Consider the following 27,636-nt stretch of genomic DNA (forward strand, 5'->3'; position numbering starts at 1 on the left):
TTTTTTAAATTTATCAATAATAGAAAAAAAGTTAAATAATATGTCCGTTACTTAAATATTTTAATTTATTAATTTATATAATTAAAATGTATATTTAAAAAAAATGAAAGAAAAATGTAAGATTGGATAGCGTAAAAGAATCGTTTAAAAGTGTTTACATAAAGGTGTGTAGTATAAAATGAAGATTGCAAGACTTTCGAGAACGCAGAAGACATAATTGTACTTTAATTAGTCACTACGAACTTAGCACCATCATTATAGCAATTCTACACAAGAAATTTCACGACAATCATCCGACCATAGTTGAGTCGTCATGAAATTTGCCGTTACGTCCTCTTACAATATAAGTTACTTTTTGCAATCATAAACGAAACGTACAGATCGACCATTGTTCCATTCTATCTTTAAACTTAACTTCGATAAATACGATACATTGTCTATTCTTTTATGAAGGCATTCAAATCTCCTCATCATCGATACGTACGTTTATTACTGTCCTACTATAATTACATTAAAAAAAAGAAATTATTCAAACGCATTATAAAAAGACCACCAACCACCTTTTTAATGTTTTCATAAAATAAAGATAAAAATCATTTCAATTGTAATATATTTAAATTCAAAATTTCAAATTAAATAAATATTTATTTTTAATTAAATTAAAACAAAAAAAAACAAAAGAAGAAGAAGAAGAAGAAGAAAAAGAAAAAAAGGAACATATTTTATTTTGTTTTCTATTGCAAACAACTCGTCGTGTCACTTTCTAAATGATCGAGCATACTTAAAGTAATACAAAAAAATAATAATTTAAATAATAGGCGTTTTCCCCTCCCCCCCAACCCTGAATTTGCTAGTTTTTTCATTAATTTTTTTTTACGTTTTGTTTCCTTTTAATTTGCCACCCGCCTCCCCCTCCACCCATAAAATATACGTACTACTTTTAAACGTTTTGACTTAGATATTAGTCAACAAGCTAGCTTGTTATTCATTTGAAAATTTTTTTAAACAAGAGCGAGTAGACGAAGACGAAGACTCTTGGTCAGGCGATCTGCCAACTTTTGTTTGCCAAGAATCCCCTTCAACAATGAAATAGAACTGACTCGTGGCCAGGTTTAACGAACGCATTACACACTTACAAACGATGGTCGAGAACTGTTAAATATGAAATACAAAAGAAGTGCGACCTTTGGTCGGACCTGATTGTTTTGAAGAAAAACTAATAATTACTTTAATAATTATCCCACATGCGATTTATTTTTAACTTTTTTTTCTTTTCGTTTTGTTTCTTTAAAATTTCACGCAAATACACCACCTGTTAAACGTTAGAAACGTGTTATTTGTTAAGTTATTGTTGGATTTTTGTTCTTGTAAAATTTGTATCTATCGATCGTTTGATTATTTAATTTAAGAAATATTGCAACGAAGAATTAATTTACGATTTATTTGTCGAGTTTCGAAATTGATGTTTTTTTTTTTTTGTAATATTAAATATTTTTTTCCAGCTAATTTGGTTCAATTTGTATAAAAAATGTAATAATTAACTCGTTGGCGTAAGAAAAGGTTAATTTTAAAACGATTATAATTTACATTCTAACACGTGTAACGAATATGAACAATTTTGTTTGAATTGTTATAAAAAAAATAAATATGAAATTTTGGTAGCATCATTTATAAATTCGCAATAATAAATAGAAAACAAATATTTAAAGAATAAATCTAATAATAATGGAAAGAAAAAACGTTTATGCGATATGAAAATATTTTTACAATGATTAATTACGCAAAATGTAAATATTTTTAATATTTTATTATTAATAATATTAATTATTAATTGAATTAATAATAATAATAATAATAACAACAACAAATAAAAACATTATTATCTAATAATAACGTGTGAATGAAAATAAAATATATATTTTTTTAAATCGTATAATAATAATATTAATAATCTGGGAATAAAAAAAAAAGAATAATAATTATAAGATAAGATGAGATAAATGATAATTGGGAATGAAAATTCCCTGCATGAAATCGAAAATTGTGATATTCTTTCGTAGGAAAGAAAAGGCGTAGCTGTAAGTTTATACATTTTCAACAACTAATAAGCATAAGCGAGTAGCAGCAACAGCAGCAGCAACAAGCGTCTCGAAAAGTAAGAAACACGATGGACTCGTTTTGCTGCATGGTAGAACCATTAGAAAGTCTTGGAGTTACTTCTCTCTCTTTCTCTCAATTTATCTATCTTTATCCACGTCTTCCTATCTCCTTCTTTCTTTCTATAACCATGGAAGTTAACAAACACGATGAAATATACGCTACAATGATGTATTTCGTAACATATAGGGTAAAAGGAAAAGATTCACTAGATCTACGATAAAAATAAAAAATAAAAAAAAAATAAAATATAAAAAATAAAAAAAAAAAAAAAAATAAGACACTCTTAGAAATCACGTTTCCCTGCCCTTTTTTTTTTTTTTTTTCTTTTTTCTTTCGTCGAACCGTTCGCACGATTTTATTTTGAATTGATTTGAAATTTCAATTACGTATCTATATTCGTATCTATGGTATTCTTGATGGTCTTAAATAAAAGGTGGGGGGGGGGGGTGTCAAGAAAGAAGGAAAAAGGGGTAAACGAATTCTCGCACGTGAGAATAAATTTTGTCTCAATGATGTTTACCTTAGGTGTAACTAAATTTATTGTATTTTTCTTTTCTTTTCTTTTCTTTTTCTTTTCAAATATATTATATAAGCAGAAATAAAAAAAGAGAATAAAGTATACAATACTTGTATGTGTTTTATTTCGATTTTATCTTAATCGTAGGACAGAAATAAAATAATTTAAATATTTAAATATTAGCAGATTAGTTATGCAAATTTAATCATTATTCCTTTTTTTTTTTAGTTTTATCGGTCCTAAAAAAGAAATAATCGATCTATTATTTAAAGAATATAAATAACGAAGTTTTTTTCGTCGCCATAGGGTCAAAACATTTTTCAACCCATCCACCCACCCCCGATTCTCGTGGATATTTATTTTTTTTTCTTTTTTTTTTTTTTTTTTATTAAAGATGCATAAGTTGGCAACAACTTTATCATCATTTAGTACCAGTACAATACGAGAGTTTATATAAATATATTCGCCGATCGTTTACCGGTTTACTCGGCAACGTCTTTGGCACACTTTCAGACACATTCGAGCTACAAAAGTGCGTCTGCAACGAGTTACGTACGAGACATGCCATACCATGCCATACCATGCCGTTCGTTCGTTCGTTCATTCGTAACATCGTAGTTATTCGTAACGACGACCAAACGAAAAAGCAATAAATAATATTGTGAACGAGAAAAAAGAAAAAAAAAAAAAGAAAAAGAAAAATCCCCCCTTTCTCGATCTAATATATTCCAAGAATATACGAACTTTCATACGAACTTCAATATATTCTTTCCAATATATTCTTCCATTTTTTTTCTTCCTTTTTTGCTATTTAGAATTTATTTATTTATTAAAAGGAAGAGAAAAGAAAAGATTTTTTTTCTAAACTCTAAAACAAAGAAAATTAAGCTAAAGTAATGGACAATCTAATCTCTGACCTAATTGTAACGTTTTGACACGAATCGATAACTCGAACTCGTAGATAATTTTTGACATAAGTAATAGATAAAAAAGAAAAAAAAATAATAAAAATATAAATAGAAATGAAAGATGTTGGTGGACGGGGTAGAGGGGAAAGGGGAAAGGGGTAAGTGGGAAGTGGAAAGAAGAAAGATCATATTGTTGGTGACCTTTTAGAAAATAATGTTGTAAATTGTGTATCGTAAGTGAAATGCAATCTGTAGAGTATAAGTTTGTAATAATGGTGGCACGCCCTGGTATATACTAGTTCGTTTCATCTAACTATCTCTTTCATCGTACGCCATCTTGATGGACAACAGAATGACCACATGGAATGTCTCGTGTGTGTGTGTGTGTGGGTGTGTGTGTGTGTGGTTAGAATGTCGATAAACATAAATTGAGATAGAAAGGGAGATTGAAAGAGAAATAAAAAGAGAAAGAAAATTAGATAGATGGAGTGAGAAAGATAAAAAGAAAAAAAAAAACAGATAAAGTTAGGAGAAAGATGAATAGGGGAGAAAAAAACAGGGTGGAGTTTGATAAAGGTGAAATAATAATAATAATAAAAATAAAGAAGAAAAAAAATATTCGCGAAAAAGGGGTAGAAACGGAAAGATGACCAATGAGAATAGAAGACAAAAAAAAAGGAAGAAAAGAAAAGAGAGAAAAAAAACAAAGAACGAAAAAAAGAAAAATAGTTTGATAGATATAATTATTTAAAAGATGAGGAAATATATACGATTTGATCGATCATACTATATTCAATGATTGAAATTAATTAATTTTATTTGTCGGTTGATTTAAGGTAGGTGGATACAAATAAAATAAAAAAATAAAGCAAATTTATAACAACAATAATAATAATAGAAATACAATTTTAAAAAAGAGATACCAGATCGATTCGTCCGAATCATTAATTTCTTCGATTAATCGAACGCAAGTAAAAATGAAAAAATAATTAAAAATAATAATAATAATAATAATAATATAGATATAATAAATAAAGAAAAATAACGTTATTGATTTAGCAATATATTTTTTCAATTAAATTCAACATAGCAAAAAAAGAAAATTTTTATAATAATAGTAGTAAATATAATAAAAAGAAATATACATGATTGATTTCATCCGAACCGGGATATAATTTTCAATCGATCAAGAAGAATAATAAGAAAATGATAGAGAGGTAGCATAATTGAGTGTACATACACACACACACACACACACACATGTTCACATTTTCAATTAATCTGAATATAGGGAAGAAAAATAGTATAGAAAAAAAAATTCAGAAAAAGATAATGAGAAAAAAAAGAGAAAGAGAGAGAGAGAGAGAGAGAAAGCTATAATTAATTCGATGTTTTCGATTAATTCTCTATTTAAAGGTCTCAGTTATAGGAAGAAGAAAAAGAAAGAGAGAGAGAGAGAGAAAAAGAGAGAGAGAGAGAGAGAGAGAGAGATGGGGGATAGAATGGAGGGAAAGAGTAAGAGAAAGAGAGAGAGAGAGAGAAATAATCAGAGCATAACGACGACGATTGGATCCGTTTTCATCATATATATATATATATATACATTTTTTTTATAATTTTTCTTTTTTCATTATGCGATTGCTCACACATGTGTGCTTACCAATGTTTCATGTTTTATTCTTTATCTCTTTCTACCCATTTATATATATATATATTATATATATATATATATGTTTTTCTCTCCTTTCATTATAATTTTCTTATCGTTTATAATTCTATACGCTTTTTTTTGTTCTAAAGCATACAAACATTGTTGATAATTTCATATTTCTCTATAATCGTAGTATTTAATCTGTATACGCGCGTGCATATATTTATTTTTATATATTTTATAATCTTTCGATAATAATTCCACAGTTTTTCTTTTTTTCTTTTAATTATATTTTTATTATACATTGGATGGGTTGAAAATGGGGTTTTGCGTCAAATTAAAAGATAGAAACGATGTTGTTTACCCATATCTCTCCTCCGCCCCCTCTCTACCTATAAGTTAAATTTTATTTTAAAAACAATGCCAGCAATACTCGTACGAACATTGCCAAACACTTCTTCATGTCAGAAATTCATTCTATCTATATATATATATTTCGTCTTTTTATTTTTATTTTGCATGATTAAAACGTGAGATTGCCCTTTTAAAAACAATTAGAGTTTACTAACGTAAAACGGGGATAAATGAAATCGTGAATATCATTCGACGTGAACTTTAACGTTTCTCTTTTGTAACTTTCTATTATTGTCCGAGGTATTAATTTGCAGGAGTATAACAAAATTTCATTTCATAAGTAGTATTGGATTTTTCTTTTTGAATGAAAAAAGAAAAAAGAAGTAAACAGAAGTAAAACAGATGAAAACGAATTAAAAAGCACTTGCTTGATAAGATTCGTAAAAAAAAAACCTCAAATGAGATGAGTTCTCAAAAATTAAAAAAAAAAGAAAAGAATTTATTTATCTATAATTGTCATTTATATAATGTCATTTATATGCGCCGTTTTACGATGAAAATAATTCTTGTTATGGATTACGATGCGTTTCTATCGTTTCTATGTTTGTATGTCGTTTATAATATTGCAGATGCACGACTTATTTAACTACGTTTTGTTTTATTCAACGCGTTACAGCTGTGCATGTCACATAGACGATCGAATCCTCAGGTTCGTTCGTTCGTTAAAGCTTTTGACGTCATCATGAATTCCGCACGTGTTTTCCCTACAAATTAAAAGAACCCATCTTTGACGATGACGATGACGATGACGATGACGATGATCATCTTCTGATTAAGGAAAGTCCAATTTTGTAATTAAACTTTTACTCATTGCTTTTTTTCCCCCTCTATCTATAATGATTTCATTCTATAATTAATGAAATGGGATGAGAGATAATTATTTTTATAATAATTGTAAAAATATGAAATAAAAGTTTTAATAAACGAACGCGAGATGGCAATTGTACGGTGAAATTTAATGACGTTGTAAATTAACGTGTTATAATACATTCGCATAAATTTTCAATTGGACGTTCGATGAACAATTGTGGTTTGGCAAAGTTCCTTAGTGTTTCGAAACGAACAACGGGTAATTTATGAAAACGTTATTATTTAAATTGTTATGCGTTTTACAGACTCGTGACGATTCATTTTATTTCCTTTTCTTTTCTTTTTTCTTTTTTTTTTTTAAATGAAATTTATAAATGTGTTAATTAAATTTTCAATCGAATGTTATATATGTGCCTTTGTTCTATGCCGAATCTGACAGTTAATTGAAAATATTTAATTTTCATATGTAGTTAATTTTTTACTTTTTTTATTTGTATTTATACAAAGAATAATAAATATATACTCAAAGTTGATCTAATTTAAATAAAATAATTTCTTCATTACAAGTATGTACTTCAACTCAACGTAACCTAATTTCTTATCGCGTCTAGAACAAAAACAAAAAATGCTATAATGGTAAAGTTATCTCGTATTGCTTATGGTAGCGTTAGATAAGAGACAATAATTATCAAAAATTTTCTAATATATCATTGTTATAAAATAAAAATTAAAATAAGAAAAAAGATACAAAAGCAAATACGCGAAATAGGTCAAAAAGTTTAGAATAAAAAAGATCAAATTTCCGGCCCCCTTTTTTTTTATTTTTCTATTACTTTATTTTGCATTTTATTTTTCGAAGCTCAAAACTTTTCAACCAAATTTCTCGTAGCAAATACCACCGATACAAAATTAATAAAAAATAACTTTAGATGATTAAATCGTTTTAAATAAAAATATTCGAAGTATCAATTTAATTGTTAAAGTAAATAACAATATTAATAAAATATAAATAATAAATATAAATAATATAAATATAAATTTAAATATAATAATATAAATATAAATATAAATAATAAATAAAAATAAACAAAAATTGTTTACAATATAATATAAGTCGTCAGAAAAAGAAAAAGAACATTATCTATCGTTGCACTTGCCATCGAATTTCGTTTATTCGCCATAGCACATTGAAATGATGAAAATAAAAAAACAAAAAATAAAAAATAAATAAATAAAAAAGAAATGTAAATTTCTCTATCCCCACGTGTCAGAGTTTATAGTTTTATCAAACAACTAACTTATGACAATTATATAAGATCAATAACAGCCAGTTGATCCCAGGTGCAACACCTGCGTTCAAGGACTGACATCAACATCTGCAATTCATAAACGAAACGTTTTCTAGAACATACAACGTATCAAAATGTGTTTATGACATTTCCTTATCACCCATAATTCCATTTCTCTCTCTCTCTCTCTCTCTCGCACGCGCGCGCGCGCGCACACATACACACACATAGACGCGTATATATAAGTATGTAATATATAAAACGTGTTAACATGAATTCTCTAAATCAGTTAAATTCGTGTTCAACTTTAATATATATATATATATTAAAGTTATATATACACTTATATCTCTCAAATACGGGAACATAATTGAATAAAACATTTGGGTTCAAGGACAAGTCTAAAAATATTTTATCTATTTGTCTTTTAAATCAAGATAATTAAGGTGTCCGACGTTCGATTAAAAATAATTAAATTATCTAATATATCTTTCCTCGTAATTATTGATGCTTACATTAATCTCATTCGTATAATCGTTCTTTCATTTGTTATATTTATTTTGGAGAAATTACCGAATGTTTCTTGAAAGATAATAATATTCGTATATGTATCCCTCTGTGTGTGTATTTATTTTATATAAATATATATATGTATAACGCATATACTATATTTTCATAGTATTACGTCAGTGATGATAAGTTAATCAATGATAATAATAATAATCGATATCGCATGTGTCGAGACAATTATTAACGTCTCAATCAATTCTTTATTTACGTTTCGTTATACCAAATCCAACCAACTCGAAATGATTTTTCTTTTTACTTCTTTTTTTTCCTTCTTCTTCCTCTTTTAATTTCCTTTTCGTCGAATTCAAATCGCCTTACACAAAATTTGCGATAAATTTATTTCCGTTCTAATCTATGTTGTACGTACGTTTCCAGAAATAGAGAGAGAGAGAGAGAGAGAAAAAAAAAGAAATGAAATATAAACGTAACGAGAAAAATAATAATTCATTTTTTGATCGGTAAATATGAAAAAGAAGAAAAAAAAAAAAGGCGATTTTATTTCAAAGTTTATCGAATCACGTGGGCGGGGTTGAAAAGTCTTGAGCCTAACGTAAAAACAATTTTATCGTACTTTTTTTGTTTTGTTTTAATTAAACTCACATTCCCCGAGAACAAAAAGTTTAAGTTTTCTTTTTTTTCGACATAAATTTGACGATCTTTTAAATGAATCATTTGCAAGTAATTTTTTTGTTTTCTTTCCCTTTAAAAATGTTTAATATAAAAGAAAAGAGATGTATGATGAAAAAAGTAAAAGAAAGAGAGAGAGAGAGAGAGAAGAAGAAGGGAAAAAAAATAAAAATTCCATTTACGAGAAATCTATTCGTAAATATTGCAAATACGTGACATTCGTTTATTCCTTTTATAAGAAAATTTGTGAAGAAAACAGATAAATTCTCGTTACTTGAGATGTTGGAACTCTGTATTTAACATCTTATATCTCGGTAATAGATACGTGATATCGTAAACACGCGTCATTTTCACCAAAACAACACAAAACACGGTTATTCCTACGTACTTACGTATTTTGAAGTAAACTTCAGAAATATTTAATTCGAATATCGAATTTAGACATTTTTACCTATTTAAGTGTATTTATTTATGCAAATAAAGAAATATTTGTAATATAAGGATAATTGTTTAAAACAAAACAAGATTAAAGAATTTTTATAAAGAAACAAAAAATTAAGTTTGTCTGAAAAGGGAATGATTTTTATTGAAAATTGTTACGCGTATCTTTTGCTTTTTTCCCCAAGATCTAAATTTAAAAAAAAAAAATAAAATTGGCATTCACTCGAACAAAATTATTTTAATGTTTTTTTTTTTTTAAATTTAACGTAACGAATTAGTAACGTAACAAAATATGATTATGTTGCTTTGTTTTTTTTTATATTGCAATAATATTCGCGAAAACGATTTATCAAATATTACGATCGACAGAAACAAAATGATACATTCGGTATATAAAGAAAAAGGGAGAGTAAAAATACACTCGATGATAAACCAACAATACGATACGATTAGTATTAGTATTAGTATTATTATTATTAATATTATTATTGTCATTATTAACGTATAAATCTTAAGAAGAGCATTAACCTTATCCGCATAAATGAATAAGCACGACGATGAGGTTACGTGTTATAAGACACGTGTTGTTCCGAAGTAGTAAGAAAAAAGTATGAGAATATAAGTTGTATGATTCACAGATGATAATACTCTAACTCTCATGGCTTGTGTTGCTTTTAACTAATTAAAAAGAGGAAAGAAAGAAAGAAAGAAAGAACACCAAGGTGAGCGTAGAAAGTAGAAGGAAAAATCATAAGTTTCTTCTTCTCATCTAAAAATTGGTCATTAGAATTAAAAAATGTTGCTTTAATTTATTTATTTTTATATGTCGTCATTTTAAAGTGATACTTTTTGTTTAATATTATCTTAATAATATTATTATTTTTTTATATTGAATATTTTTTATATTTAATTATTGTATTGCTGTTATATATTATTAATTATTATTAAGATTTATCGTTGACCCAATTTTTCAGATTTCATCAAGAATTTATGATTTAGATCGTTTTGAATTTAATTATTTACTTTCCAAACTCACGTATCCGAGTTATAATCAATCTTTGACATAGGTTAGATCGTAAAGTCGTTTGATTTTAATTCCCTTTATCCACGTGGTTCCGTTACTCTTACAACAGCAGTAACCAAACGAGTAAGTTTCTCTTTTTATATTATAAAAAAAGATTTCAATGCACCGTTCATTCGGTCACGAACAGTTTTATATTTTCTCCTATCTAAAATACGAAAAGATCAATCGAAAGAGAAACTTTTATGTAATTGGTTTTGTTTGTATTTTTTTTTTTTTTATTTAAATCATCTAACCGAATTTTCGTATTATTTGAAAAGCGATTAGAAAATGTAAAATATTTTAACGAATTATTTTATAATATTAAATTGACTATATAATAAATCATAAAATTCATTATTCCAACTTGTTGACTCAGTAAATTGTCATAATTACCTACAGAAGTATTAGTCGGCATTTTTAATAACGTAACATCCAAAAAAAATTGCAACACTTGATCGACGTGATCGAATACACCTATCTGTATAGAACGATATAATAAACTTGGGAACAATTCTCCGAACAAAAAAAAATACTATTAATCGTCCGAATAAAATAAAGTAAATACATACAAAAACAAACGAACTGACAAATAATGAAGAATACCTGGAAACGGAATCCGGTACAAATATATTCCACCAAGAAGGTCTCTTCTGTCTGGTTTGAGTATAAAGTGCTTCAGCACTGGCAACTTGTTCCAATGGTGCAGCACCAACAACAGCCTTTTTCCTTTTCCTTTCAGATTTGGATGGTTTATTAGCAAGCGGATGCCATGACTTTCTTCTACCTTTTTTCGCTTCCATCCTGGCAGCTCTTTCCTCTTCCTCGTTTTCGAGAACATCCCGTTTTTCTTCAAGAAGATCATCAGTTACGTAGAAAACCGATCCCCTTCTATTGGCGCCACCGTCGCTACTTCTTCTTTTATCCTTACCGTAAACGATTTTCAATTGTTTAGTATTTTCCTTTTCGTCGAATGTACTAGCGCGACGTGCCCTTTGCCAGAGACTGTCCCTACGTGCTTTTAAATCTTCGAGTACACTGTACCTTCTACCTTTAGCAGCTGAGGCGCTACTTGCTGTAGTACTATCTCTCAAGATGGCCGCCGATTTACCACCACCGGTAAATCGTTCAGCTGTTATTCTTTCAAAAGAATGTTGTTCATTCTCTTCATCCATCGTCGATGGTATTGAATTGGTTGACGCGTATTTCATCGTTGTTAATAATTGTTGTTTACCGTTTTTATCCAAATTAAAACGTTTCTCTTCTAATTCGTCTTTTATGTACATCTCGGTTTCCATACTACGGTGTACTCTATCGAAATAAGAGAACTAACCCAACTAAACTAATTTATATTAATATACTTTCTGTATATATATATATATATATATGGATAGAAAAACATGAATACAATAATATCACAACAATCGTCTTTCGATATCTTTATCTTTATTTATCCAATCTTTCGTTTTCTTTTTTCTCTCTAGAAAATATTTTTATTATATATATTATTTAACTTCTTTGACGAACAAAAAAAGTTAACAACTCGTCAACCAAACGGAAGAACGTTATCATTTCTTTTTTCTCTCTTTCTACCGTGTGTTCACGAAAGACCGTTAACGTGCCGTCACGATCAGCGGGGGAGCAAGAAAAAAAGAGAGAGAGAGAGAGAGAGAGAAAAGTTATTTATATATATATATATACACATATATGTAAATCTATATATATATATAGATAGATAGAAGGAATACTCGGTGAAAGCGGCACGACCGCCTTTTCACTCTGAACTAACTCGTCTTCCTCTTCTTCCTCTTCCTCTTCTTCTTCTTCTTCTTCTTCTTTACTTCGTCTTGTTGAACCAATCGTCTTCTTCTATTTAACTATCTTCTTCTAAAATAGTAATCTTGTATTATTTTCTTCTTATTATTTTTATTCTTATTCTTCGTTCGCGATGTATTAAAACCAACGATCTTCAACCAACGTTGTCCCCATAATTGATCCCTTCCGCATAGTTATTGTCAGTACATATACACAAAACAAAGTAATAATAATAATATTAATAGTAATATCCCTTCTCTTTAGCACGCGCGAAATCTCCCTCTCTCTCCCTTTTTCACACGGTACCGAGAGAGGGGAGGGAGAAAACTTAATCGTAGCGTAGACACACGACAACGAGAAGATTTTTTTTTTATATTTTTCAACGTTTAAAATCACGAAAAAAAAGTTAAACAAGTATAAAAGTGGTTTAAGTTGAGGAATAAGTTATAAAAATGGCGGCTGTTAAAAAATTCAGCCCTCACCTGCGGAGGGTTGGACGCACGAACGCTTCCGGTTTTCACTCATCGCTTTTCTCGAAGTTACTTGAAACAACTCTTTCTCTCTCTCTCTCTCTCTCTCTCTCTCTTTCTCTCTCTTTCTTTCTTTCTGTCTGTTTCTTTTTATCTCTCTCTCTCTCTCTCTCTGTCTTTTTCTCGAAACGAAACGGAGCCCTGCTTTCTTCGAAGAGACACACTTTCGCGTAGGATGAATTTAACGTAATAATTTTTTTTCTTTTTCTTATTCTTCTTCTTCTTCTTTTTCTTCCTTTTCTTCTAATTTTCTTACCAATCGTTATTCAAATCCTCGTACGTTGTTCGATACGATTTAATTTAATTACTCTGTTTGTTTATTTTTCTTCTTCTCTTTCTCTATTAAATTTTCTCGCGACGTATATACATATATATACACACACACATATACATATATATTTAGAAAGAGAAAGATAAAGAGTTTTTCGTTTGTATTCCGATGAAATGAAATTTTCTTCTAAATTGTTTTCCTTTTCTTTTTGGAGTTGTGTTGTATTTTTCTCGCGCACTATCGAAATAAAATTTCTATTAAGAGTACGACTACGATATTATGACGATTGTCTCGTTTCGCGCGTAATATACTTTTGTTTGCGCGGGTAAATCTCTTTTCTTCTTTTTTTTCCTCCCGTCACCGTTTTATATTTCGAGCATTGGGGAAAATGAGAAAACGGACGTCACGAGAATCGAGTATCGCGAAGACTAAACTCGAGAGAAAGAACCCGCTCGTATTTATACGGCTCGAAGAGAACGAGCAAACTGTCTTTCGTTCGCGTCCTCATCGCTTCGAGTTCCCCCTCCTCACCCTCCATCACACCCCCCTTCCCCACCCCACTCACCCATATTCTACTCACCGTCTCTACATCCCACCACTACTATCAACCAACCGCACGCCACTGCGATGATCACTGCCAGTAAACTGCAAGAGTGAGTGAGTGAATATGTGTGTGTGTATATATATATGTATATATATGTATCTATGTATGTATGTGTGTTGTGTGTGAAAGAGAGAGAGAGAGAGAGTGTATGGGAGACTGCACTGTTGCCAATGTTCGGCCCTTTATGAGACTGATTGTACGGAAAGAAGGTACCGTAAGTAGATATGGGGGTTAGTAAATATTATAAATAATATATGTGTATGTGTGTGTGTATGTTGGGTATGCGTTAGGTTTATTCAAAGCAAATTTCTTTTTTTCTTCTTTTTTGGGAAGGGAATTTTGTTTAGTAATGTACAATATTGGTTAAATCTGATATTTGATTGAAATGAAATTAAATAAAATGAATAAATATATATTGTGAATATAATATATATATATATATATATATATATAATTTATATTTTTATATTAAAATTATTATTTTTATTTTTTTGATAAATAAAAATAGATAGAAAATGGACGAAATCTTATGGTAGATGTATTTATATACAAACGTATACGTTTTTAAAATATATTTTTTGTTTGGTTTTGTTTAGTAATGCACAATGTTATTAAATTTGTTATTTGAATTTAATCAAATTATTTATTCGTATTAATCGTAAAATCAGGTTTTTTTTTTTGACGAATAAAATAATGAAAATAAAAAAAAAATAAACGAATTCTTATAAAAAAACATGATTGATTCTTTTTTTATCTAATTAAATAATAAATCCGATTAAATGTTATCGTTATATAGAAAATTTCTATTTGTAATTATTAATCGATGATAGATTAGAATGATTATTTCACGAACGAAGTAATAAATACTTTTTCTCGATAAATAGATTCTTATCTCATTGACAGATGGATCTGATAAATATTTAACATCAATAATCGAAATCGAACAAATTAAACAACTTATACGATCGAAATTGTTAAATTTTACATTTTACTTTGATTCGTGATTTTGCATTTAAAAAAAAAAAATTAAAGCAACGTTCCATTACTTTTATTACGATATCTATAAAATAATTTCTATATATTTTCCAAAATAGTACGAATTCTATTATCTAAATACGCGAGTGCAAAGTATCTAGTCTAACAATTCAAAAATCAATTTATATACGCATCAGACGAATACACTTTTATCTACAATATTAAAAAAAAGAAAAAAAAAGAAAGAAATCTTTTGGTCGAAGTTCAAAACTTTTCAACCCACTCTCTCTCTCTCATACATTGCGACTACTTATTTAAAAAAAAAAAAAAAAAAAAAAAAACAAACAAACAAATTTAATTCGTCGTACTTTACAAATGTCATGGCTATAATCCATGCATATGGATGGAAAAATAGTAATTAAAGAAAAAACAAAAAAAAAGAAACAAAAAAGAAAAAAGAAAAATAAATTCCATGCACACCAAAAGACGCTTATGGCAAATCTATTATAACCGTAAACATTTCAATCTATTTTAAAAGGATAATCTCGTGTCGTAGGGTTAGAGAAGAATATACGTCAAAGTTGTTTGGCCAATTTTTTATCTAACATTTTTTTTCTTCCTTTCCCTTCCCTTCTCATCCCATCCCTTGCTTCCTTTCTTTCTTTTTATTTTCTATTTTTATTCTTCAAATGTTAATAACAGACAAACAAATATGTTTTTCTCCATTTGTATTATCTTATAGCCGATGTTTACAAATATGAAGAAGATGATGATGATGATGATGATGATGATGAATAAGAAGAAAAAGAAGAATAAGAATAAGAAGAGAACGCGGAACAACGTTCGCATTAGATTGGTGGTTCTTTAATATCACATGATAAGGTATTTGCATTATGTAAAGGAGATTTACGAGATGCCATAAAGTTTCTCTCTAACCCCACCCCACCTTTTCCCCACCTCCTCCACCTCTGCCCCCTTTCTCTCTCTCTCTCTCTCTCTCTTTCTTTGATGTAAATGCGAATGTGAACGTGAATGTAAATGTGAATGTGAATGTGCAAAAATTCATTAGTAGGTAATATTATCACTCGTTTCTCGTTAAATAAATATTTTACTCTTCTTTTTATTCGTTATCGTCGTGTTCATCATCGACGACGATGATACCGATGATTCCGCGTATCTCGAAAACTTGTTGATATCTCTCATTGATAATACCGATAAACCGTGTGTCAAGAGGAATCCTCGGATCTTCTTCTTCTTCTTCTTCTTCTTCCTCCTCTTCTTTCTCTTATTTTTATTTCTCTCTCTCTCTCTCTCTCTCTTTTCTTTTACGTTATTACGCTAATAACAGATTAGTTTACAAACGAAACTGTAAATAAATGAGCAAGAAAGTTTCCAGTACGTTGTCCTTGTCGTTGTTTTATTAGACGAAGATTAATGATTCAAAAAGGAAAAAAGACATAGAATGAAAATTAATAACCAAATGATGAATTGTATTTGAAAATTATTATTACGTATTTTTATTTTTTTTTTTATTATTATTACCGTTCGGGAGGAGGAGGATGAGTAGAGGGGAATTCCTTAATTCTCAATTCGTTTAAAAATGAAAGCGATTTGTAGAAATGTCGTATTATACGGAAGAGGGGGGGGGATTTCCAACAATTCTTGAACCAGTGTTTGCAGGAATGTCATGCTCGATAGGAGTTACCTGTGTGTATTTCTATCCGTGTGTGTATGTATATATTTATATATGTGTTTGGGTTATACATTCCACGCTAAAACGCAAGGGTCAAGTCAAACGTTGACCCCTTTTATCTCCTACGATAGTTGGTTTTTTTTTTATTTATTTATTTTTTCTTAATCAAATCATTAAGATTTACGTCTCAAATGAGATTAATGAGATTTCAATTTTTTTGTATCTTTTATTTAATTAGAAGTTTTCCAATTAATTTTATACACCGTACGATCGTAATTTAAAAGGAAAAAAAAATCACTAAACAAGAAGAGCAATATTATAAGAATAAGCATAGTAAAACGAAAAAAACGAGCAATATTATTGGAAATTTTGTTTTCAAAAACGTGTCGGGGAAATGAATTTTAGGAATATTAGAAAAAAAATACAATATATTAAAGAAAAAAGAAGAAAGTTGCACTATTTCCAAGGTTCAAAACTTTTCAACCCACCCTTGTGCGTTGTTTTTTTTCTCTTCTTTTTATTGTGTATAATGAAATATCATTTTGTATATATACTTCATTTGAGAAAAACCACGCAAAATTGTTATTTCTAAAGTAATTCAATATTCTAACACCCACACATACACACACACACATATATATATACAAAAAAAAATCTATAAATTATGCAACGTAGTAGGAGTTACACTAACGCATCGTTTGATGCATCATCATCATCGTCGTCTGGCTGGTAAACCGCAACGATGACAATTTTTACATTGAAAAAAAAAGAATAAAAAAAACATACATTCCATTCTTTTCTTCCTTCCTCCATTCCTACCTTTTTTTACCTTTTCCTTCCTACCTTCCTACCTTCCTTCTTTTTGTCACTTTCTTTCTTTCTTGCACGTGTTTTGTTGCGTCGCGACGCCAGTCGACCTTAACCCGATTTTTTTTTAAACAGCGAACTCCAAACCCCACCCTCTCTCCCACCCCTCTACCATCGTCTATACATCACCATCATCCACCCTCACCTTCAACAAAGTCGACACTTCTTATACTTTTTTCTTCCCCCCCCTCTCTCTTTCTTTCTTCTTTCTTCTTTTTCTATTTCTTTTTTTAGTTCACCTTCACGTCTGTGCAACCGAAGTGCAACTTATCCCCCAACGCAAATGCTACGACGCGTCTGTTTCTTTTCTCTCATTTTACATTACTCTCATATTTTTCTCCTTTTAAACTTTTCAAAGGAACGTCTTTATTTTTCCTTCTTTTCCCTTTCAATGTCGTTCCTTCTCCTCTTTCCTCTTATTTGATTATTTTTCTCTATCGTTATTATCATCATTCGTTATTATCGTTGGTAAAAATACGAAAAGAAAAGTATTTAAATAAATATTCTTTTTTTTTTTTCTTTTTGTATACGAGAACGTGTTGCAAAAATGTTATGGAGCTATTTTTTTTAATTATTATTATTAGTATTATTCTTATAATATTTTACCTTCGTGTATTTTTCTTTCTACCTTTTCATTTTTTCTTTTTTGTTAAAGAATTTCTCTTCTTTATTGTATCTTTTTTTGTTTTTGCATCGAAGTTCTTCTCTTTTTATTTTTATTTTTTTCTTTCTTTCCTGCACTCCATCGTTATCATTATTATTGTTGGAACGAAATAAATAATAAAAAAATATTTAAACAAATAATTCTCTTTGTAGACGAGAACGGGTTGCAAAAGAAATGAAACATTTTCAAAGGTAATTTCTTTTTTTTCGATTTGTCAAAATTTATATAAAGCGGTGTCCTTCATTTAAATATTGTATAATTGTCGAATGAAACTTGTCGTACTTGTAATTCAATAAAAAATCGATGAAAAGGTTATATTGTTAGTTGACGTTAAATTCTTATCGATATTCTTTTGAATTTCTTTGTTGGACTTATGTCAGAAAAATATAGATTTACATTTGAAAAGAAAATTTGTTAAAACTTTTTTTAACTTCCGTGTATAGCGGTGATATATGTATAGTATTCATTATGAAATAACTGTAATAAATATTACATTAACCTCTTGAAAATATGTAACTATTTTTATTTAAAATATCTCGTATACAAAATTTGATGGGATCAGGAATATTTGACCATTTCGTTTTTTATGGGACATTCGGTATAATTCTAATATTTAACGAAAATTATAAATATTATTTTCAGCAGGTTTCTCAAACTCACACAACCACACACACACACACACACACACACACAAAATATCACCATCGAAATAAAATAATCGATAATATTGACCGAGCGATGTATTAATTAATAATTAAAAGTATAAAAATAAAAACTAACATTTGTCTATTCCCCAGATCGTTTATAGATTCGTACAGTTTGACGTCAGAAATCATTTTCTTCATTGTTACATATCGATTTTCTTTTATTTGTGTATAATACACAAGTAGATGTAAAATATAGGATTGGACAAATATTTTATTTAAATCTTAACACCGTTCCAAAGACGATTGTTCTTATGAAACGAAATACCTCTCCACTAATACGTTTCTTATTTTTATTTAAGAAAAAGAAAAGAACACTAAATTACGTATAACATATATCAAATGAAACATTAAATAAATTGAATAATATCAAAGAATATAATAATACATAGAATAAATAAATAATTATTTAACTTTTCTCTTATCGTAGATTCTTAATATTCTCAATTCTGTTTTATTGGAATTAAATTCGAAACGATATACGGAAAAGGTAAGACCAGAGATGAGAAAGATATATTTCGAAATTAAATAGAAACAGTTAGTTTTTATTCTAATGATCCTACGTAAAATTACATGGAAAATGTTTTCTCTCTCTCTCTCTCTCTCTCTTTCTCTTTCTGACTCTTTGAACATGCGTATAAAAGCTCACTCGTAAAGAGAAAGAGAGAGAGAGAGAGAGAGAGATAGAGATGAGCTTTAATTGGCTGAATCGAATTAAGAACGAACAGTGTATTTTCATGGTGCAATTCCGTAATTGGCCGCGGACGAATTGACCAATTGTTTGCTCACTATACTACGTCCGTAACTCGTTAACTATGACGGTCACTTTAAATTAGAAAAGGAAATCTAAAAAAAGAATAGAATTAACTAAAATATTCGCGAGTCATTTGAATGGCGTCAATTTTGAATTCGTCAAAACAAAAAAAAAACAAACGAAAAGAAGCATTCATTCAAATCGATAAAAAAAATTCGAAATTGTATTTCATTATCAACTTTCGATAATAATAGTCGTAATAATAATTCTTAGTATACTTATAATATAATTTATAATAAATGAATAATATATATATATATATATATATATTAATTATTTATTATTTAATTCTAATTTAATTTTGCATAAAACGCGTCGTGTTATTTCGATGGAACATATTTATGTGCGAGGTTGAGGATAGAAAAAAAGTTTGGTTTCTCTCGAGCAAATTATTCACTTTTATTAAAAGTTTTCTTACTGTTTTTTTCTTTTTTAATTGAGACTCGAAACTTTTCAAACCCGGCCTATTATCTGTACTTTTATTATTAAATATGTATTATAAACTTTTCTCGTAAATTAATCAATTTTGAATATACATTCAAAGCTCTCATTGTCTATATTTCAATTATTATATTAATGTAAATTATATAATAATAAAATTAATAATTTAAGAATTATAAGTTCGCGAACTTTAAAAAAAAAAAAGGAAAACTCTGAGATTATAGGTTTAATTATTTACTTTTATAAAAGTATAAAAATAAAGATATTATAAAATATAATACTTCATCTGATATTAAATATAATCTAAAATAATTTAAAATATTATTACTTTCGATCGTATAATTATTGTATAATAAATGTGATTAATAAATAAAAAACCTAATTGATCAACGTTAAAAGATATTATAAATATTAGTATCGAGAAGAATATCAGATAATGGTAATAAATAATAAAAATTGTTTAAGTTGGAGTGAGATAAAGTTACGCAAGTTTTATTCTCAGAAGTAACAACGGATGACTATAGTTATCATTAGTATCTAGAAAAGATACTTATGTATGTATCACGCACTTTTACTACTTCTGTAAGAATACCAGAGTGATTTTACAAAACATAATGATCGATGATAAAAAAATTAAATAAATAAAAAAACAAGAAAAGAAAAATAGAAAAAGAAAAAGAAGAAATGTGAACGTCCAAGTGGCATCGATACTAATAGGTAATCACAATTATTATAAATACATGTATGTGCGTGTGTGCGCGCGCGCACGCTTCTTGCATAGCTTACGTAATATAAATGCAACAATTTAACACCGGTGAAAGTTATCGATCGACAAAAACTTAAAAGTTTGAACCGAGCTCGAATGCCATTTCATTTTTATCGTTGCGATGCAATTTGATGACTTTCGAAGTTGATAAATGACATTCTTCTTTATTTATCGATATCAAATATTTTATATAAAAGTTATAAATTGATTATAAGTAGTTTTATATATATAAATAAATTTATTTCTCATTCATCAAGATTATTAAAGAAAGAGAGAGAGAGAGATAGTTATTTATTTATTTAATATTTTAAATAAGCAAACATATAGAATTTATCAAATATTATGTAAATTGCAATGGAAGAAACTTGTATTTTTATTTATTTTAAATTTATAGTTAAAATGTGTTGAAAAAAACAAGAATTTCTAGTTTATATTTAATTTCAATTTTTATTATCAAAGAGAATACGCGCTATTAATTGTAAATAAATTGTTTCAACACATATATGCACAAATACACAGACACGAATAAAGTTCATTTCACCATTAGATTTATTTAATTGTAGCAGTCACGGTCAGATTACGACAAATTTCGTGATAAGCTCATAAGTTCGACTCCATTTTGTCCTTACAATCCAATTTATCGTTTAAAAGAATTATTTAAGTTTCTGCTCACGTTATCTCGTTTCTCAGAAACATTTATCTAATATAGAATAAATAATTTCATATATAATATTTACAATTATATTTAACAATTTAAATGCAATCAATTAATTTCAACATTTTATTTTGGGTTTTTTGAATATAATAAATTTGTTTAAAAATTATTTCAATATAATATTCGAAATTTTACATACGTTTATAATGTTTAAAAGAAAATAAAAAGGTTTTCACTTGAAGTAACGTAAAAAAAAAAAATCAAATAAGAAAGATCACAGAAGATCATGGAAATGAAAAACTAAATCAGAAAAATTGACGAAGATTTTGGAGATTTGAATGCAAGAATAGGAACCGATGGAAATGCTTACAAAAATTTCTCTACCATAATTATTTGATAAAATAACACACACACATATGCGTACTGTTAAGTACTATTAATTGTAATTATATAACGATCGATTAATCCGATTAACTTTCAATTATAAATCAAACATATTATACATAATTAATATTATATTAAATAAAAAATATATCATAATTAATTGTTTTACCGATATTGGAAAAAAAAATTCAATTGTAGTTTCTATTACATTCTGGAGAAAAAAAGAATTTAAAAAAGAATGGTATCATCTTGTAATAAAAGATAAAGATAGTAAGAATAAAAAAAAAGAAAAGAGAATCGTAATTCTATTTTCACGAGTAATCATCATTTTGATTAATAGAAGACTACAATATGGTGTGTGCGTTTGTTAGCTATAAACACAAATACACACACGACAACACATTTATTAGAGTCTTATCGAGAAATTGAGTTTAGTGTGCGAGAGTGGTACCTGATTGTTTAACACTTTATCGCTTTGTATTCATATATATATACACACACTCACGCGCGCGACACGTATATTACTTATACACATACACATACATAGAAAGGAAGAGAAACATAGAATGGAAAGACAGGTTTACGACACGACCACCGGAATCGCAACGAGCTTCTCTCGTTCCTTGTTTCCTCGAAAACCATATGAGTGAGTGAGAGAAAGAAAAATTCAAAGACAAAGAGAGAGGGGGGGAGAGAGAGAGAGAGAAGAGAGAGAGAGAGAGAGAGAGAGAGAGAGAGGAGAGAGAGAGAGAGAGAGAGAGAGAGAGATAGTGCGACAAGTTTTCTTTATTCGTCGTAGTCGTCGTAGTCTTTCCGTTTACGATCCGATGCTCGTTGATATTTTCAAACAGTTCCGTGTGTCGATATTAAATTAAACATCACGACGATCAACATCCTGAACCATTCCAATAATATGAGGGCACTCCTACTATTCGTTTTCTTTTTTCCTTTTTTTTTATTATCGTTACTATATATATATATATATATATAGATTTAAAAAATTTTTTTCTATATACATCGATTTTCATTTTTATTTTTTATTTTTTTTTTCAACCATTTTACAACAAATTTCTAATGCATTATCTAATTCGTTCATTCAGTATACGTGATTTAATTAAAATTATGAGAATTTTTTATAAGAAGATTTTTTTTCTTTTGTAATCATTCGAAAAATAAAGAAACTCAATAAAAGCGCAATTATTATTTTAATAGAAAATAATCGATTGTTCGTACGGATAGATTTTTGATAATTTATGAAAAGTTTTTTCGACTCTTTTATTTTTCCATCGAATCTTATTTAAATAAGAAAAAAGGGTACTATATTTTAAAATAATCTTATTTATTTATCGTTATACCTTATGACGAATGAAGTTGGTTTTATTCGAAACCAAAAATATGATTTACGGAGGGTGGGTTGAAAAGTTTTGAGACTCGTGACAAAAAACTTATTTCTCCTTTTTATATTTAATGTAATTTTTCAAATATCATAATTGATTCTCCGTTAGGTTGAAAACTTTTTCAAGCAATTCAATTATTCGATAATTAACAACATTTGTGATTAATCAAACACACATCACTGTAGTCGAATACTATATTCAAAAATATCAAATTTAATCGAAATTATCAAGTAAACCAGAATAGAATACATGAGACATTTGATTTTTATTCGCATTAGATAACAAATCATTCATTTCAAAGTATGAAACGTCGTTGAACTTCGTTCGATATCTTTCTCGAACATCTCTTTCTTTCTTTTTTTTTTTAATTTTTTTATTCTTTATCCTTTACAACAATTAAACATAGCTTTGTTCGAGATTAAATATCCATCGAGTTGTTTCATCATGCAATGTAATAGGATTTATCGTAATGGTAACATGAAATACGATAACGCGTTATCCAAAGAAAAAAAGGGAAAAAAAAATATTCTTGCATATACATATATATATATATCTCTTCTTATATTATTTTATTTTATTAAAATACTTCTATTGTGCGAATAAAAAACATTTGTCAGATAAAATAACGAAAGATCAACCGATACGTTTAATCGTTTATTCAATTTATTTATATCCCGTCTATTATTTAATTTATTTATTTATTATTTAAAAAAATAAAAAAAACGAAAAAGTTAAAATAGAAATTGCGCGCAATTCGAAAAAGAACATTGATTTTTTTTCTCCCTTTATTTTACCGACACAATATTTTCTAATTGGCATTGTATAATAACTAAATTTGAATTCAAATATTCTTGTTCGTTTTGTTTTCTCTTTCTTTTTTTTTTTTTTCATCGTCGTTCACGACAAACTTTTAATTGAACGACATTATTCTCACCTTGGTAATATGACATCATGAAACTTCCTTTGCGATATTATAGGACAATAAAGTTAGCCAATAATATGAATTTAATGGCAGCATAATAACGTACTAATGAGAATTCATCGATAATTTCAACGAAATTTAATTTTGATCGATTCATCGTTTCGATTATTCAGCTGGTTCTTCCATCTCTCTCTCCCCTTTCTTATTTCATTTAACTCATTTAGAGAACCATCTCGTTATTCCTTTTTTACGTATAAATAAATTCATTAAAATAAAACTGATTCATATATATATATTCTTTTGTTTGAATATTTTACAATTTAAAATAGAATTAAAAAGAAGTAAAAGTAAATCAGTTACCGCAAACATAATTACTTGCATCGGTGTACGGATAATTTTTTAAAACGAAATTTCGTTACGTCAAAAACCTTCTTTCTTGCAAACTTTTACACAAGAGATGCAAATTTTCCGTTAGTTTTTCTTTTTATTCTTTCGATTATATTTTTTTTTCTTCCTTTTGCATTATTTATATTTTTTATTCCACTTACAAACGGTATCAAAACTTAATGTATTTTAGTTTCCTGGATGAGAATAGCTAACCTATCTTTGCTAAAACACATACATATACTAGAATCCTTTGTTGGATAGCAAAACACATCCTTCTCTTTGATGCATCATAAGAACTTCCTTTTGTATGTAACTTCTCTACCTTTCCAACCTATATAACTTATACTGCACTTTCTTGAATCCTAAACGTATTTACTACTACAACGTTCATTTTATTCACCATGTAAATAACTTTCGATATTATTTTACAAACTTTTATTTTATCCTTTTTCTTTTTGATTTTATTTCAAATCAAATTTATGTTTAAATAAACCAACGAAGTTTATCGATCGACTGATAAATAATTTTTAAATTTAAAACAGAAAAGAACTATATATATATATGAATAATATTTAAATATTTGCAATGAAAAATAAATATTACATAATATTTATTAAGATGGAAGATATAGTATACGGTGTTTTGCACATGCGAGAAATATTAATTTTATTTATTAATTAAATATTAAAAAGTAACGGTCGTTTATATTTAGATAGAACAAATAATAAACATTGCTGGTAAACAAAATTTCTTAAAAATTATTATTCCCCAAGATGGCGTATCAAAATTAGAGGAACGATGGAATCAGATAGAAAAATCAAACACGTTTCTAAAATATCTAAGTTCAAAAGTTATCACTCATAAAATAATATGGAAATGTTAATAATATCTTTTCTGACTGTTTATGTGTGAAAACATAATTATCCCATGCGATAACACATTATTATCTACCAGCTACTATATTATATCATAACAAGATAAGATGAACACATTTCTAGCAAATGTTCAAAATGGCGGCTTCCCAAAGTTCAATGTAAGCATAACAGTATACCAGCAAATGGTTTTTTATTATATGTGCAGTAACATGCCTAAAAAAAAAAACGTTCTGATAAAATCAACAGGTCCTCTTAATTAACTGCAGGTGTCTCGTAAATAACAGTTTTTATGGGATTCCATAAAGAAAGAAAATAGTGCTGATAAATTTGGACTTAATCATTTTCAGTGTACGCTTAGCTAATATTAAATTGTTATATATAATACTTGTGTTATGTTTTTTCACTCCAGAAATGAAAAAAAAAATTAAAAAAAAAATGATACATCATGGGGGTAACATAATGGTGTAAATTTAGAATTTAAATCAAGTATGTATGTAATTCAGTAGCAAACGTTTCAAATGTGATATTTATAGTAAGTTTAAGTTGATCTATGTGGTTTAAGATAAAAAAGATAAGAAGATAAAAGAGATAATATGCAGTTGTTAATGCAATTGATAATGAACTTTCATTTCAAATTGTATATTTTCTAAATTTATACAGTGTCTATCAAGAAAATGTATTAGCTATGGATTTTTATACTAGAGGAAAAAACAAAAAATTAACAAATTAATAATAAAATATTTAAAAATTATTATTTATACTAAAATTAATATTTATAATATTATTATAAATAATAAAATGATAGAAATAATAAAATAGTTATATATTATTACATTAAAGCAATTAAGAAAGTAATATACGCATATATTTATACATCATACGTATATGCGCGTTTGTGTGTGTAAGTACATAAGAAGACTAATTGTAAGATTTTTTTAGGTCAAGGCTTTTCTTTATCGTTCCGACGTTCCGTGCAATTCGGCATTTACTCTACTTTTTTATTCTTTATTTCAAAGAATTCAAAGAGTATATAATTTTGATACGAAGAACTATTAAACGATCGAAATGAACATTCGTTTGACATGAAATGTCGTACAAGATATTGTAATAATGAATTTATGAATTCGTATTCAAGATTAAACAAAATAATCCTATGAGTATTTTAAAATAAATAACATTTTAACGTGACACGTTGTTAGCGATTTAATTTTTGTTTAAAAGAAATAAAGTAGAAGTAGGGAAAAAATAGTTTTTTTTTTCTTATATATCTTATTGCATTTTTTACATTTACGATTATTATTTACTTTTGTTTTGAAATATATATTTTTTTTTTCCAAATAAAAATTAAACTACAAATATTATTTTCAAGGAGAATGCAAAACTTTCATTATCCGACAGAAAAAAGAAGAAATGTCTAAACAAACACTTACGTGACAAAATAATCAAAAGAGACTAGAGACAAACGAATAAAACTAAAAAGTATATATATAATCATAATAACGTATAAAGATCCAGTATTAATTAAAAAGTCATCTTAAACTGTCTGTCTTAAAACCATTAATAAAATTTATGATTGTTTGGAGTGAAAAAAAAAGGAGAAAAAAAGAAAAAGAAAGAGAGAGAGAGAGAGAGAGAGATAAAAAAAATCTCGCATCCGATTTACAACCGAGATAATAATTTTTTTTTCTACTTTTCCCCTTTCCCTCGAGCCCTTGATCCCAGTTACTCAAAAACGTCATAAAGAAAGAACAAAATATTTGTTAGGTATAAACAAATGAACCTGATAGAAACATTTCAGTGGTTAATATTAGTTTAACAATTTGTTCGAAGCATTACAAATTTGATTATACTTTACGATTCGAGGTACGAGTTTTAATATCGGTGAAACGATATCATTATTCTCGACCTAATCATACTTAGCATCTTTCAAAGATAAAGTATTGACTCACTCTCTCTCTCTCTCTCCCTCTCTTGTATTTATTTATTTTTTGCTCATTTTTTCTTCCATTTTTTGTTCTCTTTCTTTCTCGTGGGAAAACAAGATGGAATATATTTTTTTTCTCTCTCTTTTTCTTTCACTCGTGGGAAAACAAGATCGAGTATCTCTTTCTTTCTCTTTTTATCTTTCTCACGACTATACAATTTCGAATCAATAAAATTCGTTCTGCTCATTGAGCTGATGGAATTTCAAAGCTTGGAGCACACACCCTTCCGGATGTTTATATTTAATCCAACTAGCAAAGAAGAAAATGGCATTGCTTGCCATTGCTATCCTTTTGTTCAAATCACCTTTAGACTCACATTGTCTATTTCTAAGGAGTATTAAAATTAACCAAGATGACAAAAATATATTTCTCATATCTTCCTAATATCTCTTTTTTGATACTCGTTTACAAGTTTATACAAATACGCATTTTTCTACTTG

General features: G+C 27.9%; 1 protein-coding gene across 11 annotated transcripts in view; it reads right to left on the minus strand.

Moving 5' to 3' along the window:
• LOC122519082 (TLD domain-containing protein 2) overlaps positions 1-27,636 on the minus strand; it is a 155,324-nt gene that overhangs the window by 60,576 nt on the left and 67,112 nt on the right. The window contains exons 1-2 of one of the 11 annotated variants that reach the window (XM_043638254.1): positions 12,745-13,151; positions 11,054-12,334 (exon numbers count right to left, since the gene is read on the minus strand). The exons of 3 other annotated variants lie outside the window; for them this stretch is intronic. In XM_043638254.1, the coding sequence (XP_043494189.1) occupies positions 11,054-11,745 (692 nt within the window). In that variant the 5' untranslated portion in view covers positions 11,746-12,334; positions 12,745-13,151. Of the gene's footprint in view, positions 1-11,053; positions 13,152-27,636 lie in introns of those variants that run through there. 7 more of the 11 variants (XM_043638263.1, XM_043638261.1, XM_043638257.1 and 4 more) reach the window with 7 other exon arrangements.

This window comes from Polistes fuscatus, unplaced genomic scaffold (genome assembly GCF_010416935.1).
Source record: "Polistes fuscatus isolate 324 unplaced genomic scaffold, CU_Pfus_HIC Scaffold3, whole genome shotgun sequence".
Lineage (NCBI taxonomy): Eukaryota > Metazoa > Arthropoda > Insecta > Hymenoptera > Vespidae > Polistes > Polistes fuscatus.